Source organism: Crinia signifera, chromosome 4 (genome assembly GCF_055691185.1).
Source record: "Crinia signifera chromosome 4, ASM5569118v1, whole genome shotgun sequence".
NCBI classification, from domain to species: Eukaryota; Metazoa; Chordata; class Amphibia; order Anura; family Myobatrachidae; genus Crinia; species Crinia signifera.
The window spans coordinates 4,170,871-4,192,116 of record NC_139220.1 but is presented as its reverse complement, the minus strand read 5'-3'; the positions used below and the strand labels follow the sequence as shown (position 1 = coordinate 4,192,116).

At 51.5% G+C, this 21,246-nt stretch overlaps 1 protein-coding gene across 1 annotated transcript; it reads right to left on the bottom strand.

Moving 5' to 3' along the window:
- Window positions 1–5,623: 5,623 nt before the first annotated feature.
- Window positions 5,624–12,789, bottom strand: CMAS (cytidine monophosphate N-acetylneuraminic acid synthetase). The gene is made up of 8 exons (XM_083180781.1): window positions 12,542–12,789; window positions 11,255–11,397; window positions 11,000–11,155; window positions 8,390–8,520; window positions 8,006–8,100; window positions 7,418–7,586; window positions 7,173–7,329; window positions 5,624–6,896 (listed from the first exon to the last, which is right to left on the bottom strand). The coding sequence occupies exons 1-8, from the start codon at window positions 12,709–12,711 to the stop codon at window positions 6,721–6,723; spliced, it is 1,197 nt and encodes a 398-aa protein (XP_083036907.1). The 5' UTR covers window positions 12,712–12,789; the 3' UTR covers window positions 5,624–6,720.
- Window positions 12,790–21,246: the final 8,457 nt, after the last annotated feature.

Genomic DNA, 21,246 nt, shown 5'->3' with positions numbered 1-21,246 from the left:
TTCTACCAGTGTCCTCCCACACCACCAGAAGTGTTCTCCCACACCAGCCCAGCCAGTGTCCTCCGTCATCTCCTCTACCAGTGTCCTCCCAAACCAACCATACCAGTTTCCTACATCATCTTCCCTACAAGTGTCTACCATCATCTTCTCTACTAGTGTCCTCCCACACCACCCCTACCAGTGTCCTCCATCTTCTCCTCTATCCCTGCTCTCCAGTACCGCCCCTACCAGGGTCCTTCTACAGAGTCCCGCTACAACACCCTACGTGTCCTTCATCATCTTCTCTACCAGTGTCCTCCCACACAACACCTACCAGTATCCTCCATCATCTTCTATACCACTATCTTCCCAAACCACCCCTACCAGTGTCCTCCGTCATCTCCTCTACCAGTGTCCTCCGTCATCTCCCCTACCAGAGTCCTCCGTCATCTCCCCTACCAGAGTCCTTCATTATCTTCTCTACCAGTGTCCTCCTGCATCACCACTACCAGTGTCCTCCATCATCTCCTTTACCAGTGTCCTCCTCCGCCACTCCTACCATTGTCCTGCATCATCTTCTCTGCCACTGTCCTCCTACACCACCCCTATTAGTGTCCTCCATCTTCTCCTCTATCCCTGCTCTCCAGTACCGCCCCTTAGTGTCCTCCTACACCACCCTTACCAGTGTCCTCCATCATCTTCTCTACCAGTGTCCTCCCACTACCAGTGTCCTCCATCATCTCTTCTACCAGTGTCCTCCCACACCACCACAAGTGTTCTCCCACACCAGCCCTACCAGTGTCCTCCGTCATCTCCTCTACCAGTGTCCTCCCACACCAACCCTACCAGTTTCCTCCATCTTCTTCCCTACAAGTGTCTACCATCATCTTCTCTACTAGTGTCCTCCCACACCACCCCTACCAGTTTCCTCCATCTTCTCCTCTATCCCTGCTCTCCAGTACCGCCCCTTCCAGGGTCCTTCTACAGAGTCCCGCTACAACACCCTATGTGTCCTTCATCATCTCCCCTTCCAGAGTCCTCCGTCATCTCCCCTACCAGAGTCCTCCGTCATCTTCTCTACCAGTGTCCTCCTGCATCGCCACTACCAGTGTCCTCCCACACCAACCCTACCAGTATCCTCCATCATCTTCCCTACAAGTGTATACCATCATCTTCTCTACTAGTGTACTGCACCACCCCTACCAGTGTCCTCCATCTTCTCCTCTATCCCTGCTCTCCAGTACTACCCCTACCAGGGTCCTGCTACAACACCCTACGTGTCCATCATCTTCTCTACCAGTATCCTCCATCATCTTCTATACCACTGTCCTCCCACACCACGCCTACCAGTGTCCTCCGTCATCTCCCCTACCAGAGTCCTCCGTTGTCTCCCCTACCAGAGTCCTCCATTATCTTCTCTACCAGTGTCCTCCTGCATCACCACTACCAGTGTCCTCCATCATCTCCTTTACCAGTGTCCTCCTCCGCCACTCCTACCATTGTCCTGCATCATCTTCTCTGCCACTGTCCTCCTACACCACCCCTATTAGTGTCCTCCATCTTCTCCTCTACCAGTGTCCTCCATCATCTCCTCCAGAGTCCGCCTACACCACCCTTACCAGTGTCCTCCATCATCTCCTCCAGAGTCCGCCTACACCACCCTTACCAGTGTCCTCCATCATCTCCTCCAGAGTCCGCCTACACCACCCTTACCAGTGTCCTCCAGAGTCCGCCTACACCACCCTTACCAGTGTCCTCCATCATCTCCTTTACCAGTGTCCTCCTCCGCCACTCCTACCATTGTCCTGCATCATCATCTCTGCCACTGTCCTCCTACACCACCCCTATTAATGTCCTCCATCTTCTCCTCTATCCCTGCTCTCCAGTACCGTCCCTTAGTGTCCTCCTACACCACCCTTACCAGTGTCCTCCCACACCCACTACCAGTGTCCTCCATCATCTCTTCTACCAGTGTCCTCCCACACCAATCCTACCAGTTTCCTCCATCTTCTTCCCTACAAGTGTCTACCATCATCTTCTCTACTAGTGTCCTCCCACACCACCCCTACCAGTTTCCTCCATCTTCTCCTCTATCCCTGCTCTCCAGTACCGCCCCTTCCAGGGTCCTTCTACAGAGTCCCGCTACAACACCCTATGTGTCCTTCATCATCTCCCCTTCCAGAGTCCTCCGTCATCTCCCCTACCAGAGTCCTCCGTCATCTCCCCTACCAGAGTCCTCCGTCATCTTCTCTACCAGTGTCCTCCCACACCAACCCTACCAGTATCCTCCATCATCTTCCCTACAAGTGTATACCATCATCTTCTCTACTAGTGTACTGCACCACCCCTACCAGCATCCTCCATCTTCTCCTCTATCCCTGCTCTCCAGTACCGCCCCTACCAGGGTCCTGCTACAACACCCTACGTGTCCTTCATCATCTTCTCTACCAGTATCCTCCATCATCTTCTATACCACTGTCCTCCCACACCACGCCTACCAGTGTCCTCCGTCATCTCCCCTACCAGAGTCCTCCGTCATCTCCCCTACCAGAGTCCTCCATTATCTTCTCTACCAGTGTCCTCCTGCATCACCACTACCAGTGTCCTCCATCATCTCCTTTACCAGTGTCCTCCTCCGCCACTCCTACCATTGTCCTGCATCATCTTCTCTGCCACTGTCCTCCTACACCACCCCTATTAGTGTCCTCCATCTTCTCCTCTACCAGTGTCCTCCATCATCTCCTCCAGAGTCCGCCTACACCACCCTTACCAGTGTCCTCCATCATCTCCTCCAGAGTCCGCCTACACCACCCTTACCAGTGTCCTCCATCATCTCCTCCAGAGTCCGCCTACACCACCCTTACCAGTGTCCTCCAGAGTCCGCCTACACCACCCTTACCAGTGTCCTCCATCATCTCCTTTACCAGTGTCCTCCTCCGCCACTCCTACCATTGTCCTGCATCATCATCTCTGCCACTGTCCTCCTACACCACCCCTATTAATGTCCTCCATCTTCTCCTCTATCCCTGCTCTCCAGTACCGTCCCTTAGTGTCCTCCTACACCACCCTTACCAGTGTCCTCCCACACCCACTACCAGTGTCCTCCATCATCTCTTCTACCAGTGTCCTCCCACACCAATCCTACCAGTTTCCTCCATCTTCTTCCCTACAAGTGTCTACCATCATCTTCTCTACTAGTGTCCTCCCACACCACCCCTACCAGTTTCCTCCATCTTCTCCTCTATCCCTGCTCTCCAGTACCGCCCCTTCCAGGGTCCTTCTACAGAGTCCCGCTACAACACCCTATGTGTCCTTCATCTCCCCTTCCAGAGTCCTCCGTCATCTCCCCTACCAGAGTCCTCCGTCATCTCCCCTACCAGAGTCCTCCGTCATCTTCTCTACCAGTGTCCTCCCACACCAACCCTACCAGTATCCTCCATCATCTTCCCTACAAGTGTATACCATCATCTTTTTTACTAGTGTACTGCACCACCCCTACCAGCATCCTCCATCTTCTCCTCTATCCCTGCTCTCCAGTACCGCCCCTACCAGGGTCCTGCTACAACACCCTACGTGTCCTTCATCATCTTCTCTACCAGTATCCTCCATCATCTTCTATACCACTGTCCTCCCACACCACGCCTACCAGTGTCCTCCGTCATCTCCCCTACCAGAGTCCTCCGTCATCTCCCCTACCAGAGTCCTCCATTATCTTCTCTACCAGTGTCCTCCTGCATCACCACTACCAGTGTCCTCCATCATCTCCTTTACCAGTGTCCTCCTCCGCCACTCCTACCATTGTCCTGCATCATCTTCTCTGCCACTGTCCTCCTACACCACCCCTATTAGTGTCCTCCATCTTCTCCTCTACCAGTGTCCTCCATCATCTCCTCCAGAGTCCGCCTACACCACCCTTACCAGTGTCCTCCATCATCTCCTCCAGAGTCCGCCTACACCACCCTTACCAGTGTCCTCCATCATCTCCTCCAGAGTCCGCCTACACCACCCTTACCAGTGTCCTCCATCATCTCCTCCAGAGTCCGCCTACACCACCCTTACCAGTGTCCTCCAGAGTCCGCCTACACCACCCTTACCAGTGTCCTCCAGAGTCCGCCTACACCACCCTTACCAGTGTCCTCCATCATCTCCTTTACCAGTGTCCTCCTCCGCCACTCCTACCATTGTCCTGCATCATCATCTCTGCCACTGTCCTCCTACACCACCCCTATTAATGTCCTCCATCTTCTCCTCTATCCCTGCTCTCCAGTACCGCCCCTTAGTGTCCTCCTACACCACCCTTACCAGTGTCCTCCCACACCCACTACCAGTGTCCTCCATCATCTCTTCTACCAGTGTCCTCCCACACCAACCCTACCAGTTTCCTCCATCTTCTTCCCTACAAGTGTCTACCATCATCTTCTCTACTAGTGTCCTCCCACACCACCACTACCAGTGTCCTCCTACACCACCACTACCAGTGTCTTCCTACACCACCACTACCAGTGTCCTCCATCACCTCCTCCAGAGTCCGCCAACACCACCCTTACCAGTGTCCTCCATCATCTCCTCTACCAGTGTCCTCCATCATCTCCTCCAGAGTCCGCCTACACCACCCTTACCAGTGTCCTCCATCATCTCCTCCAGAGTCCGCCTACACCACCCTTACCAGTGTCCTCCATCATCTCCTCCAGAGTCCGCCTACACCACCCTTACCAGTGTCCTCCAGAGTCCGCCTACACCACCCTTACCAGTGTCCTCCATCATCTCCTTTACCAGTGTCCTCCTCCGCCACTCCTACCATTGTCCTGCATCATCATCTCTGCCACTGTCCTCCTACACCACCCCTATTAATGTCCTCCATCTTCTCCTCTATCCCTGCTCTCCAGTACCGCCCCTTAGTGTCCTCCTACACCACCCTTACCAGTGTCCTCCCATACCCACTACCAGTGTCCTCCATCATCTCTTCTACCAGTGTCCTCCCACACCAATCCTACCAGTTTCCTCCATCATCTTCCCTACAAGTGTCTACCATCATCTTCTCTACTAGTGTCCTCCCACACCACCCCTACCAGTGTCCTCCATCTTCTCCTCTATCCCTGCTCTCCAGTACCGCCCCTACCAGGGTCCTTCTACAGCAGGGCTGGGCAACACAGGCCCTCCAGATGTTAATGAACTACACATCCCAGCATGCCTTGCATCAGTTTCAGCATGGCCACATATCTGGAGGGCCGGTGTTGCCCAGCCCTGTTCTACAGAGTCCCGCTACAACACCCTACGTGTCCTTCATCATCTTCTCTACCAGTGTCCTCCCACACACCTACCAGTGTCCTCCGTCATCTCCCCTACCAGTGTCCTCCGTCATCTCCCCTACCAGTGTCCTCCGTCATCTCCCCTACCAGTGTCCTCCGTCATCTCCCCTACCAGTGTCCTCCGTCATCTCCCCTACCAGTGTCCTCCATCATCTCCTCTACCAGTGTCCCCAGTCATCTCCTCTACCAGGGTCCTCCCACAACACATCTACCAGGGTCCTCCCACAACAGATCTACCAGGGTCCTCCCACAACACATCTACCAGGGTCCTCCACATCCTCTATCAGTGCCTCCCACAGTCCTTACCACACCATAAAAGCAGACACACTGCAGCATAGTGATCATACTGTATTTATTGCAGTACAGAGCATAGCAGCCAGTGATAGTATTGTCGGATTCATTCCTGACCACCACAGAAAAGAACATTAAACCTAATTCCATATATAAATAAAATTAACATAATTTTAACCCAAACATCATAAATGAAAATGATTGGTCAGCCTGTTAAACCTCTCTGGGTTTCCAATGATTTGATCCCGAATGCTTGTAAACCGTTCTGCAGAGAGAACTATTAAAGAAATTCATAGATTGACCAGAAGATAAAACAATTCCTATATACGGTATAGAACAACGTCGGCCGCTGACAGATTCAAGTTCACTGGAGAAACAGAAGATAAAAAACATATGTACAACACAGTGCAATTAAAATAATCTCCTCGCGAATGCATAGCGCAGATGCACGGCTATAAAACTATACCGCCTGTAATAAGAAAACGTAGAGACATGTGGTGAGCACAGATGACCCGACACAGCCAATGAGAATGCACTATCCGTACAGACCAGGACTCTGCGAACACCAGACAGACAAATGGTCCGACAGAACAGTCTTCATGGGATTATGCAGCTCAAATGCGTGCACATGGGTAGCGCCATGTCTCCGAGGGCTATTGGGTAGTTTCTAACTGCTGAAAGCAGAGGGATAACGCAGCATATGTTGTTCTACAGTATAGGAACAAATCAATAAAAAAAGTTACACAACGGCGTAAAAATCCTCCACATTTAGTTCCTAAAGTAAGAGGTTAAAGGAAATTTTGATTTCTGTTATTGTAATTTAAAAGCCCCGAAAACCGTCCGACTCCTCTGGAAAATTATTTTCTAGGCGTAAGCCCTCGAGGATGCAGACCGCCGGTAACTTATACAGTCACAAAAAGTAAATATAAAAATAAAATGTCATATGCTATAGATGGACCGTAATAGACATTACATACATTATAAAGCAGCAGAACAAGAGGCCTTAACTTCTTTCCTATGGGTGATATCTCCCCAGCGGTCAGGACGGAGGTGCCGCCGCTGACCCTATAGATCTGAAATTACTGGCGGGGAATCAGATATTCTGCTTCAAGCTGGATTAAGTAGACTCCACATAAAAAGATCATCTTCCCGTCTCCATCAACGTTATTATGTGTTCTGCAAATTCCTGGATGGCTCCGTAGCCGCCTCCATATCTGCAGACGAAGGTGTCCGTCATCTTGGCGGCTGTACAGGCGTCAGCTGGGACTCCGCTGGTCCCAACCAGCTTCAGGCACTCCACGTCTGAATTGGCGCATCCTGCCAGGGAGGAAACACGGGGAAAGATGGCATTACTGGGCAGGAGTAACACGCAACGGCAGCTATGGAAAGTGACAGACGGCGCTGCGCTACCTCTGGAATAAGCTCACGTGTAACGTGTTACAGTCTATACACAGGACAATATCAGCTAATGCTGCCTGGCACATCCTACGCCAGGAGATCCTGCGCGCTGAGCACACGCATAAGACCAGCTGCCAGGGGACGAGCAGTTGTACCGGATACCAGGACACGTGGCGCGAGCCAGCAGATACTGACCCATGTAGGCCACTTGGTTCCATGACGTCAGCCCCAGCTCCGCCTTCCATCTCTCCAGGATTTCCCTCTTGTTGGACACATTCGCCTCGATCGTACATGGCAGCTTCAGGCTGGACACCAGCGTGGGGCTTATGTTCCTCTCGGAGATGAGCCGGACCTGATAAACACAAGGGTACAATTGCACTATACAGCTGAATAAAAGGTGACCCTGGGAAACTGGAGACTATGGTCCAGAGGCCACTTACCTGCACATTCCTGTCCAGTAACATCCCGATCCCGTCCAGGTCCCGGAGACTGTAGGAAATTAATTCTTGCTCCTGGTTGACGTAAACCCGCCCATCGGTGAGACATCCGTCAATGTTACACACCAAGAGCCGCACCAAGGTGGGGCCGCCCGTGCCGAAGTAGCCAAACCTACATGGACACGGAGAACGCGGTTAGTCTGCCGTGGTGATACAGTATCGGCCGTACCGCGGAACACTGCGTTATATCCTCTGGGATCAGATAAGTTCTACACCACAGGTTCACAAACTCGGTCCTCGGGACATCACACAGTTCACGTTTTCCAGGTCACCTGATAGGTGCACTCCTCTAATGATACAGCTATGGGTATGTACCATGTACCTGTCCTACATTGTCTGTAACTGTAAGTCACTGTCTCCTGTTTATATACTCTGTAATTGGGCGCTGTGGATCCCTTATGGCGCCAGATTAAAAAAATACCTAATATTATTATTAATAATAGGTATGGCTGGGTAAATCCATCATTACAGTGGCTATGCCTTTGACAGACCCTCTGAGGTCACCCCCGTCCCCGTTTATTATCATTGTACCTTTTAACTCTTTGTTCAGCAATTGGCCAATCCAGATCAATGTCAATATCCACACTGTGTTCCGGCTTCATCTCGTAATAGGCCGTCTTCCCACCCTGAAAACAAACATCAGCAGGGACAGCGCATCACACAGCAATCCGGTATCACTCTAGAAACGTCTGCATTGGTTACGGGGGGTGACAAAGATAAACCACAACTAACAAGGCGACTTGGGCCCCTTCACCCGCCCATCAAACGTTGCTAAAATAGGCTTGGGGGTCAGAAGCACAGTGACAATCTAAGCTGTGTCTAGCACTACGCGGTTCACAAGGGATCCTATAAGGGGATCCTGGAGAGTGTTTGGATGGGGGAGGGGGAAATGAAGGCATGCGGGAGGACACGGACCTGCAAGTAGCCCTGGGTGATCAGTTCTTTGGTAGCGAAGTAAAAGGATCCGTTCTCATACAGCTCCCCGCTCCAGTCCTGCCGCCGCGGCCTACATGCTGGGTTAAAGTTCTCCGACACGGTGTTCTCACCTGCAGAACGAGCACATAAATGCTGTGTATACACAGGGTCACCTCTGCTACTCACCCCCGTATCGTAGTTTCCATAGCTGGGAACACTGCGGGTAACGGAGATCTATCTCATAATTACAGATTTATTGTCCTCCCCACCCCCCGGCCACACAGCACTTACTCCAGCCCCATCCACAAGTAGCCCTGGGTCATACCATTATTACATAAGGCGGGGAGGCTTGTATGGCCACACAGCACTTACTCCAGCCCCATCCATAAGTAGCCCTGGGTCATACCATTATCACATAAGGTGGGGAGGCTTGTATGGCCACACAGTGCTTACTCCAGCCCCATAGACAAATATCCCTGGGTCATACCATTATCAGGGGGGTGGGGAGGCTTGTAAGGTCACACAGTACTTACTTCAGCCCCATCCACGAGTAGCCCTGGGTCATACCATTATCACATAAGGTGGGGAGGCTTGTATGGCCGCACAGTACTTACTCCTGCCCCATCCATGAGTAGCCCTGGGTCATACCATTATCACATAGGGTGGGGAGGCTTGTATGGCCACACAGCACTTACTCCTGCCCCATCCACAAGTAGCCCTGGGTCATACCATTATCACATAAGGTGGGGAGGCTTGTATGGCCACACAGTACTTACTCCAGCCCCATACACAAGTATCCCTGGGTCATACCATTATCACATAGGGTGGGGAGGCTTGTATGGCCACACAGCACTTACTCCTGCCCCATCCACAAGTAGACCTGGGTCACACCATTATCACGTAAGGTGGGGAGGCTTGTATGGCCACAAAGTACTTACTCCAGCCCCATCCACAAGTAGCCCTGGGTCATACCATTATCACATAGGGGGGGGGGGGGGAGGCTTGTATGGCCACACAGCACTTACTCCTGCCCTATCCATGAGTAGCCCTGGGTCATACCATTATCACATAGGGTGGGGAGGCTTGTATGGCCACACAGCACTTACTCCAGCCCCATCCACAAGTAGCCCTGGGTCATACCATTATCACATAAGGTGGGGAGGCTTGTATGGCCACACAGCACTTACTCCTGCCCCATCCACAAGTAGCCCTGGGTCATACCATTATCACATAAGGTGGGGAGGCTTGTATGGCCACACAGTACTTACTCCAGCCCCATACACAAGTATCCCTGGGTCATACCATTATTACATAGGGTGGGGAGGCTTGTATGGCCACACAGCACTTACTCCTGCCCCATCCACAAGTAGACCTGGGTCACACCATTATCACGTAAGGTGGGGAGGCTTGTATGGCCACAAAGTACTTACTCCAGCCCCATCCACAAGTAGCCCTGGGTCATACCATTATCACATAGGGGGGGGGGGAGGCTTGTATGGCCACACAGCACTTACTCCTGCCCTATCCATGAGTAGCCCTGGGTCATACCATTATCACATAGGGTGGGGAGGCTTGTATGGCCACACAGCACTTACTCCAGCCCCATCCACAAGTAGCCCTGGGTCATACCATTATCACATAAGGTGGGGAGGCTTTTATGGCCACACAGCACTTACTCCAGCCCCATCCACAAGTAGCCCTGGGTCATACCATTATCACATAGGGTGGGGAGGCTTGTATGGCCACACAGCACTTACTCCTGCCCCATCCACAAGTAGCCCTGGGTCATACCATTATCACATAAGGTGGGGAGGCTTGTATGGCCACACAGTACTTACTCCAGCCCCATACACAAGTATCCCTGGGTCATACCATTATCACATAGGGTGGGGAGGCTTGTATGGCCACACAGCACTTACTCCTGCCCCATCCACAAGTAGACCTGGGTCACACCATTATCACGTAAGGTGGGGAGGCTTGTATGGCCACAAAGTACTTACTCCAGCCCCATCCACAAGTAGCCCTGGGTCATACCATTATCACATAGGGGGGGGAGGCTTGTATGGCCACACAGCACTTACTCCTGCCCTATCCATGAGTAGCCCTGGGTCATACCATTATCACATAGGGTGGGGAGGCTTGTATGGCCACACAGCACTTACTCCAGCCCCATCCACAAGTAGCCCTGGGTCATACCATTATCACATAAGGTGGGGAGGCTTGTATGGCCACACAGCACTTACTCCAGCCCCATCCACAAGTAGCCCTGGGTCATACCATTATCACATAGGGTGGGGAGGCTTGTATGGCCACACAACACTTGTACATGTACAGACGATGGGGGAAGGGGTGTTGTTAATGACCCATGGGAGCAAGTGTCGTTCGTACTGGACACACTGGGCGATGTTTTACACATTACCGCATAGTGTGTACATACCTTCAGTGAGGCACAGCCACTTAGGGAGACTGTAGGATATAATGCTGGTAGGGCATGCTGGGACTTGTAGTCACAGGTTACCCATGTCTATGATCCCAGTAGGACTAGGCCCGCTGCGGTCACCTAATCTGCTGACAGGTAGTAGACTATGTACAAGCACACGCGTGTCTTACCTGCCGTCTTCACCTCTCTCCACCTGAACAGGTGATGCCTCACTACAGAGAACACAGAGTCATAGCCCTCCGTCCGGATCATGTCCACCACCTTCCTCAGGTCGCTGGGATGGAGACACGGGGATGTGGCCTGTATGTTCCCGACGATGTCCACCTCTGCGGGAGACAAGAAGAGCCCCTGTCAGACGTGGACCGGTCTCATGGAGGTCACGCGATGTGAGGAAGGCAGAACACGGCACAGACGTGATCACTGACCCGGGTGGTGCTGCAGGAACTCCTGTATGGTCTCCAGGGAGGACGTGGTGTCTCTGGATACCTCCGCGGACCGACGGTGCACCTGAGCACCATACTGCTTGGCCACTTTCTCTATTTCATCACTGTCCGTAGAAACCCAAATGCTGAAAGACAGGGGACAGGAACAGTGACATAGATGGCACGCCGCGGGCAGGACTGGTGTATGGGTATACCCACCAATACTACCTAAGTACAGGGTCAGGGATCGTACCCTATGTGTAACATGCCCCCACCCCCCACAATACTACACACATACAGGGTTGGGACCTCACCATACCGCATGACACTCACATATTTATTAGACACATACAGGGAAGTATATGGATGTGTGTGGAGGGGTATAGGGTCCCCGTTAAGGTGTATGGGGACCTCTTCGTGTGTAGGGGAGTGTACAGGTGCCCATGTGTAGAAGGGTGTATATTGGGGCACTGGGAGATTTGGGGATGTATATAGGGGACCCGATGTATACGAGGGAGTATTTGGGATATATATATATATATATATATATAGCCCCTGAGTGTATGGGGGTATGTATGTGAATATATACGTGGCCCGGCACCTGTGTGTGTATATGAGGGTATAAGAGGGATATGGTGGTATATATACGGGGGCCCGGGGTGTATAGGGGGCAGTATATACGTGGCCCGGGGTGTATAGGGGGCAGTATATACGTGGCCCGTGGTGTATAGGGGGGGTATATACGTGTTCCAGCACCTGTGTGTGTATATGAGGGAATAGGAGGGATTTGGTGGTGTATACTGTATATACGGGGTAATGGGGTGGGGGTTATAGCTGGGGGTATATAGGAGGACTATATACGTGGCCCCCGGTGTATAGGAGGCAGTGTATACATGGCCCCGGGTGTATAGGTGGGAGTATATAAATGGCCCCCCGATGTACGTGGGGGGATATGGGGGGGGGGGGGGGTATGTGTCCCGGCACCTGTGTGTGTGTGTGTATGTGAGGGTATAGGAGGGATATGGTGGTGTATATATATGTGCCCCCCGGTGTATAGGGGGGTATATACGTGGCCCCCAGGTGTATAGGGGGGTATATAAGTGGCCCCCGGTGTATAGGGGGTATATACGTGGCCCCCGGTGTATAGGGGGTATATACGTGGCCCCCGGTGTATAGGGGGTATATACGTGGCCCCCAGGTGTATAGGTGGTATATACGTGGCCCCCAGGTGTATAGGGGGGTATATAAGTGGCCCCCGGTGTATAGGGGGGTATATATGTGGCCCCTCACCTGTGGAAGCCCCCGCAGGCCGCCGCCGCCCGCAGCACCCAGGCGATGAGCGGTTTCCCCGCCAGTCTCTTGATGTTCTTGTGCGGGATCCCCTTACTGCCGCCCCGGGCCAGCACCACGGCCGCCAGGTGCCCCCTCCCGCCATCTCCGGCTCCCCGCTCCGCCGCCATCTTAACCGGGACGTGGCGGCGACACCCGCTTCCGGCCGCGTCACTCACCCGCAGCTCCGGGTCCGGGGGGGGGTCACTGTGCGGCTTCCGGGGACAGAGGGGTTAATAATGTGGGGTCCCCGGGGACAGAGGGGTTAATAATGTGGGGTCCCCGGGTACAGAGGGGTTAATAATGTGGGGTCCTAGGGTACAGAGGGGTTAATAATGTGGGGTCCCCGGGGACAGAGGGGTTAATAATGTGGGGTCCCCGGGGACAGAGGGGTTAATAATGTGGGGTCCCCGGGTACAGAGGGGTTAATAATGTGGGGTCCTAGGGTACAGAGGGGTTAAAGCACGGCTTCCGGGGATGAGGGGTTAATAGTGTGGGGTCCCCGGGTACAGAGGGGTTAATAATGTGGGGTCACCGAGTACAGAGGGGTTAATAATGTGGGGTCCCCGGGGACAGAGGGGTTAATAATGTGGGTTCCCCGGGGACAGAGGGGTTAATAATGTGGGGTCCCCAGGGACAGAGGGGTTAATAATGTGGGGTCCCCGGGGACACAGGGGTTAATGCACGGCTTCCGGGGACGGGGGACGGGGGGGGGGGTGTTAATTAAGTGGGGTCCCTGGGGACAGAGGGGTTAATGTGGGGTCCCCGGACACAGAGGGGTTAATGCGCAGCTCCCGGACACAGAGGGGTTAATGCGCAGCTCCCGGACACAGAGGGGCACCGGGTACAGGAGAGCTGGTACTAGAATAAAGCAAGCTGGCCTTCCTGGCCGTTGAAGGGCCGGTGCCTGCAGGGAGAGCAGAGAAGACCCTCTTGTCAGTAAGGAGAGTGCTGCTGGTGTGTCAGGGCTTGCACACTCAGACGCACTCTAGTGCACGGTATCCGGACTATTGTTAGACAGCACTTACATCGACAGCCATTACATCGACACCATTAGTTCGACAGCTCAATAGGTCGACATGGTTTTAGGTCGACATACCATTAGGTCGACATGTCATTAGGTCGACAGCTCATTAGGTCGACAGCTCATTAGGTCGACATGTTTTTAGGTCGACACTACCATTAGGTCGACGGTGTCTATGTCGACAGTCAAAAGGTCGACATGGGTTTTTTCACTGTTTTTTGAGCCGACATGTGCGGTATTTCATGCCCTACTATCCACTAGGGCGTGGTGGGAGAATAAAATAGTGTGCCGAGCGCAGCGAGGCACCGCGCCCGAAGCATCGTGAGCGAAGCGAGCGATGCGAGGGGCTGCGGTACACTTCAAACTGTGTCCATGTCGACTGTGTCGACATTTCGGCCAAAAAACTGTGAAAAAACCCATGTCGACCTTTTGACTGTCGACATAGACACTGTCGACCTAATGGTAGTGTCGACCTAATGAGCTGTCGACCTAATGAGCTGTCGACCTAATGAGCTGTCGACCTAATGAGCTGTCGACCTAATGGTATGTCGACCTAAAACCATGTCGACCTATTGAGCTGTCGAACTAATGGTGTCGATGTAATGGCTGTCGATGTAAGTGCTGTCTAATATCCGTCCCAGACCCCTAGTGCACAAGGTGAAGGCTGAAACCATTTGCATATTATCGGAGCTGCAAATTCTGCAACAGGCGCTAGAACAAATGCTGCAGTGTCCATCTTTCCATCGCTTCTGTGCACATTCTGAGTGGTTACATGAAGACGTTAGTGCAGATTTCATTGCTGCTATGTAAACGTCGCTAGTGGGTGTTTAATTAGTGATACGCTCATGCCTTGGTATGTGCTGTGATGCACTAGGCCAAGTGTGTTTAACCACCCAAAGTGTGCCGCTGTCTTTGAGGAAGGGATGCGCTGCTGTCAGTGAGGTGGGGATGTGCTGCTGTCAGTGAGGCGGGGATGCGCTGCTGTCAGTGAGGCGGGGATGTGCTGCTGTCAGTGAGGTGGGGATGTGCTGCTGTCAGTGAGGTGGGGATGTGCTGCTGTCAGTGAGGTGGGGATGTGCTGCTGTCAGTGAGGTGGGGATTAGGGTTGCCAATCCCGGGGCATTTTTTCAATCCCGGAATTCGGGATTGAAAAATGCCCGATCCCGGGATTCCCGGGATCCCGGGATTGGCTTCCCTAATACAAAAACCCGCCCCGGCCGCCCGCATATTTACTTACAGGTGCGGCCGGGCGGGTGATGAGAATGCAGGCTGGGTGGGAAGGAGGGCGGGCGGCGGGAGGTCAGCGCAGGAGTGAGATAAGGAGGCGGCGGGCGGCGGGAGGTCAGCGCAGGAGTGAGATGAGGAGGCGGCGGCTGCTGTGTGCCCTGCGCAGCGTGACCTCTGACGTCGTCACGCTGCGCAGAGCTGCACTGCCCGGGACGGGAGAAGCCGGGCAGCGTCTGAGCACTAGCTCAGACGCTGCCCGGCATTAGACTGCGCATGCGCAGTCTAATCCCGAAATCCCGGGATTGGAAACTCCAATCCCGGGATTGAAATCCCGGAGTTTTAGGGGCCAAATCCCGGGATCCCGCCGATCCCGATCCCGGGATTGGCCACCCTAGTGGGGATGTGCCGCTGTCTGTGAGGAAGGGATGTGCTGCTGTCAGTGAGGCGGGGATGTGCTGCTGTCAGTGAGGTGGGGATGTGCTGCTGTCAGTGAGGTGGGGATGTGCTGCTGTCAGTGAGGTGGGGATGTGCCGCTGTCTGTGAGGAAGGGATGTGCTGCTGTCAGTGAGGCGGGGATGTGCCGCTGTCAGTGAGGCGGGGATGTGCCGCTGTCTGTGAGGAGGGGATGCGCTGCTGTCAGTGAGGCGGGGATGTGCTGCTGTCAGTGAGGCGCGGAGGTGCTGCTGTCAGTGAGGTGGGGATGTGCTGCTGTCAGTGAGGTGGGGATGTGCTGCTGTCAGTGAGGCGGGGATGTGCTGCTGTCAGTGAGGCGGGGATGTGCCGCTGTCAGTGAGACGGGGATGTGCTGCTCTCAGTGAGGTGGGGATGTGCTGCTGTCAGTAAGGTGGGGATGTGCTGCTGTCAGTGAGGTGGGGATGTGCTGCTGTCAGTGAGGCGGGGATGTGCTGCTGTCAGTGAGGCGGGGATGTGCCGCTGTCAGTGAGGCGGGGACGTGCCGCTGTCAGTGAGGCGGGGACGTGCTGCTGTCAGTGAGGCGGGGACGTGCTGCTGTCAGTGAGGCGGGGACGTGCCGCTGTCAGTGAGGCGGGGATGTGCCGCTGTCAGTGAGGCGTGGATGTGCCGCTGTCAGTGAGGCGGGGATGTGCCGCTGTCAGTGAGGCGGGGATGTGCCGCTGTCAGTGAGGCGGGGATGTGCTGCTTTCAGTGAGGCCAGGATATGCTGTTGTCAGTGAGGCCGGGATACGCTGTTGTCAGTGAGGCGGGGTGTGCTGCTGTCAGTGAGGCGGGGATGTGCTGCTGTCCGTGAGGGCGGGAAACACTGCTGTCAGTGAGGCAGGGGATGTGCTGCTGTCAGTGAGGCAGGGGGTGTGCTGCTGTCAGTGAGGCAGGGATAGGCTGCTGTCAGTGAGGCAGGGATAGGCTGCTGTCAGTGAGGCGGGGATGGGCCAGCATCAGTGTACCATGATTGGTGCAATAATATGTTGGTACTTGTGTACTAGCACAGCGCCCACGATATTTGGTCGCACAACATATAATCGCATGGCATACACCCGATGCACTGCGATGCGATTTAAAATTGTATAAGCCCCCTATACGATGTTTAATTGTATAAGCTCCCTAATGGGGGCTTACAATGTTAACTGCACCCCCATGCCACCCCTACTATGAACGTGAACCCGAAGCGTGGCGAGCCCAGCGATTCCGTGAGGGGCGGCGGTACGCGTCCTCCAACCTTTTCATACCCCCACTATCCACGTCAGCGTTGAGTTGATTTTATACAGTGTGGCGAGTGCAGCGAGCCCGAAGCGTGGCGAGCGCACACATATTATTTTACATGTATTCCCGAGCCCGAAGCGGTGGCTCGCTGCGCTCGCCACACTATATAAAGTCAACTCTACGCTGACGTGGATAGTGGGGGTATGAAAAGGTCGTAGGACGCGTACCGCCACCTCTCGCGGGCTCGCTGCGCTCGCCATGCTTCGGGGTCACGTTCATAGTGGAGGTGGCGTGGGGGTGCATTTAACATTGTAAGCCCCCATTAGGGTGGTTATACAATTTAAAATCGCATCGCATTGTATGCCATATACAATGCTATACAATTTTAACATTGTACGACATTGGGGGACATCTCGTCGCATTGCATACCATCGCATGCCTTATGGTCTGCGATGCGATGGGCGCCGTGATAGTACACAAGTACCAATATGTTTGCTATTGTACTTTATGGTTGGGGGGTCACTTGGTCCCCTGCGCTAGCACCATGTAATCCTCTGCCACTTTGATGCTCTGGCAATCATGTCCATACACCTAAAGATTTAGGGGGAAATTTACTAAAGGAAATTTGTAAAAAAAATAGGTGTATTTGTATCCAGAAATACACTTATTTTTACATTTACTATCCCGAAAATACGTCAATTCGTATTCGTATTGATAGCACATCAATACGACTACGAATTGCCGTATTTTCGGGATAGTAAATGTCAAAAATAAGTGTATTTCTGGATACAAATACACCTATTTTTTTACAAATTTCCTTTAGTAAATGTCCCCCTTATTGTCTGGTTGGAACAAACACCTGGTAATTTATAGGAGCAGATGACAGGTGACCATTTTGCTTGGAAATGCTGGAAAACTGACAAACTGTCATTCAGACATTACCAGGTTTTTGTTCCAACCAGCCAGATTGGACAATAAATCTTTAGGTGTATGGCCAGCTTAAATCTACTCTGAAAGTCATTATTATAGTACAATATAAATAGTTATTATTGGTGCATATAAGTGATGCGGTGCACAGATGATCAGCACTATAGTAATCAATACTCAGGCTTTAATATTTCCTTCATCTCTACCAGTCGGTTAGCTAATGATGTTCCGAGTCGGTGAGTGGACGGCGGACGCAGTAATCACAGATACAGGTTCCTGGCTCTACCTGCAGTCCTGTTACACACACAAGGTACACAGTGGAAGGACGCCTCAGACAAAGTATATATACAGTGTATATATATCATACTTGCCTACATTTAAACTCTGCTCCCGAGAAGGAGACTGGCAGCATCACTTCTGGGGGCGGGGCCTGATTAAGACATCATCAAGCCCCGCCCCCAGCACTGTATATCCCCCCAATTTGCGTGGCCTCAAGGAGCACGGCGCCCACGATTTTAAATCGTATGGCATCTTATCCATTGTATCGCATTGCATGCCATATCGCCGTATGCGATGCGAAGCAGTTCTAAAACTCTTCCAGTTTGCTTATAAAAGCAAAATCGAATAGAAAATCGAATGGGCATCGAATGGTTTTTCTACAATCGATGCAGATTCGATCCCAACGCATGCTCCCGTGTAGTGTAAATCAAATAGAAAATAGTCTTGGTAGCCAAGACTATATTCTAGAAATCTAATGTACATAGGGCCTTATTCTAGTTCACTCTTTCTGACAAAATACTTCTTAGATGGGCAAAACCATGTGCACTGCAGGTGGGGTAGATGTAACTTGTGCAGAGAGAATTAGATTTGGGTGGGGTTTTACTTCAAAGTGAGATCTATATTGCAGTGTAAAAATAAAGCAGCCAGTATTTACCCTGCACAGAAACAAAATAACTCACCCAAAGCTAATTCTCTCTGCACATTTTACATCTGCCCCACCTGCAGTGCACATGGTTTTGTCCATCTAAGAAGGATTTTGTCAGAAAGAGTGAACTAGAATAAGGGCCATAGTGCAAATCTAATGTGTTCTCTGCAGCATTCCATTCAAAGTCCATCTCCTGCCTGAAGCCAGTGTTGATCTAATGCACATCGAATAGAAAATAGAATTGAACTGTGTGTATGCAACTTTAGCCATCATTTGATGGCGGGCTTCTGATGTCCATCCCTAATTCGAGGCCCCAGTAATAGGCCCTTCTTCTGGTTCATTTACAAAGGCAAATTCCTTCTCAAATGTCCAAAACCATGCGGCACTGCAGGGGGGCAGGTTTGGGTGAGTTATTTTGTTTCTGTGCAGGGTAAATACTGACTGCTTTATTTGTACACTGCAATATAGATATCAGTTTGAATTAAAATCACACCCAAATCTAATTCTCTCTGCACAAGTTACATCTGCCCCACCTGCAGTGCACATGGTTTTGTCCATGTGAGAAGGAATTTGCCTTTGCAAGTGAACCACACACTGTTATAGGTAGCTCAGCTGCTGTGATGTGCTGTTATGACCACTGGGGGGCAGTATAACTACATGTAAGCTCCGGCAGTATTTGGCCTGTTGTAATCTGGGCCAGCTATGGACAGACTGGCCTTTGAGGTAGGTAATGGGGAGAATAGCAGGTACGCCGCCAGCGTTCCGGCTGCTGTTGTTGGCGTTTCTACACCATTACATCGGCAATTCGCCCCCTCGCAGCTAATTGAATGGTTCTGTAGATATCGTTGCAATCGACCATCGATATCATTACCATTTTAATGTCCAAAGAGAATATGAAGGCTGAAAATGTTGCTCCCAAAATGGCCACAGCGTACATCTGTAAGTACCTGCAGGTCCAGGCAGTGGTAGCAGCAGACCCCCAGGGCCTCCAAGCCACCACAGAGGCTATTGCTATGCCACGGACCATGCCCCATTTTCAGACATGCCCCATAGCCTGTGCCTCGGTTGTCACCATACGCAGTGCCGCCTCTGCCATCTACCATCGGCAATGGTGTGAATAGCGATGGCCTGGTGCCACCTTATCACCCTGTGACCTCGCCCATGTCTGCTCATAGAGGCCCCTGGTCACTTATTACCCAGACCCGTGTGCCAGCCAGGACAGTGGAAGCAGACTGCCTGCCACCTACACTGTGCCAACTCCTCGAGTGTAACGTGCAGTTCCCCTGGAACGCGCAGTGCTGAGCACACGGTCTATTAGCTGCACAACAGGAGGAGAACATGCGCGGCATCCTCCCCGTGTGAGCTGGCAGCGGTGCCAGGGGAGCTGCGCTGTCAATTTCCTTATCGCTGATCTGCCGGGTCACAGTCCGGATGAGACGGGAACGCGGCTTAACCCCTTCCTGACAGAGCCAGTTTTTGCGTTCCTGACAGAGCCCTTTTTTTCAAATCTGACATGTATCACTTAAGTGGGGATAACTTTTTTTTGCTTTTACTTATCCCAGTGATTTTGAGATTGTTTTTTCGTGACACATTGTACTTCAAATTAGTGGTAAATTTGGGTCGATACAGTCTGTGTTTTTTTGTGAAAAATACCAAAATGTCGTAAAAAAATGGAAAATTTAGCAATTTGCAAAATGTTAAATTTTCTGCTTGTGAGACAAATAATCATACCACTCAAAATAGTTAATAACTAACATAGACCATATGTCTACTTTATGTTTCCATCATTATTTCAACTTCCTTTTAATTTTTTTGGACACTAGGAGGCTTACAATATGAATAGCAAATTCTCAAATTTTCAAGAAAATTTCAAACACTGATTTTTTTAGGGACCAGTTCAGTTCTGATGTGACTTTGAGGGACTTGTATGTGAGACACCCCCATAAATGATGCCATTTCAAAAACTGCACCCCTCACAGTATTCAAAACAGCATTTTGGAAGTTTGTTAACCCTTTAGGTGTTTCACAGGAATTAAAACAAAGTGTAGGTAAAATTTCATTTTTTTTGCAGATTTGCAATTTTAATAAATTTTTCTAAGGAACACAGTACATTTTACTAGAGAAATGTGACTAAAAATTGATTCCCCCAATTCTTTTGTTTTCATAAATATCCTATATGTGGCCCTAGTGTGCACGTTGACCAAACCACAGGCTTCATAATAGAAGGAGCACCTACTTGATTTTGGAGCCTCCTTTTTATGAGATTATTTTTTAGGCACCATGTAGGTTTCTAGGCACCATAAGATGCTAAAATTTAGGAACCCCCCCACAAGTGACCCCATTTTGCAAACTACACCCCTCAGGGAATTCATCTAGGGGTATAGTGTACATTTCAAACCCCCAGGGGTTTCACCAATTGTGGTACAACTGGGCAGTGAAAATGAAAAATTACATTTTTTACACAAAAATGCAGTTCTGGCTCAAAATTTTTCATTTTCAGAAGGTATGAAGGAGAAAAAGCACCCCAAAATCTGTGCCCCAATTTCTCCCGAGTACGGCAATGCCTCACATGTGACCAAAAAATACCATTTGGGTGCATGGCAGGACTCAGAAAGGAAGGAGTGATTTTTGGATTTTGCAGCTCAGATTCTGGTGGAATGTTGGTGGGTGCTATGTTGCATTAGCAAGACCCCCCAAGCACCAATACAGTGGAACCCCCCCACAAGTGACCCCATTTTGCAAACTACACCCCTCAGGGAATTCATCTAGGGGTATAGTGTACATTTCAAACCCCCAGGGGTTTCACCAATTTTGATACAACTGGGCAGTGAAAATGAAAAATTACATTTTTTTACACAAAAATGCAGTTCTGGCTCAAAATTTTTC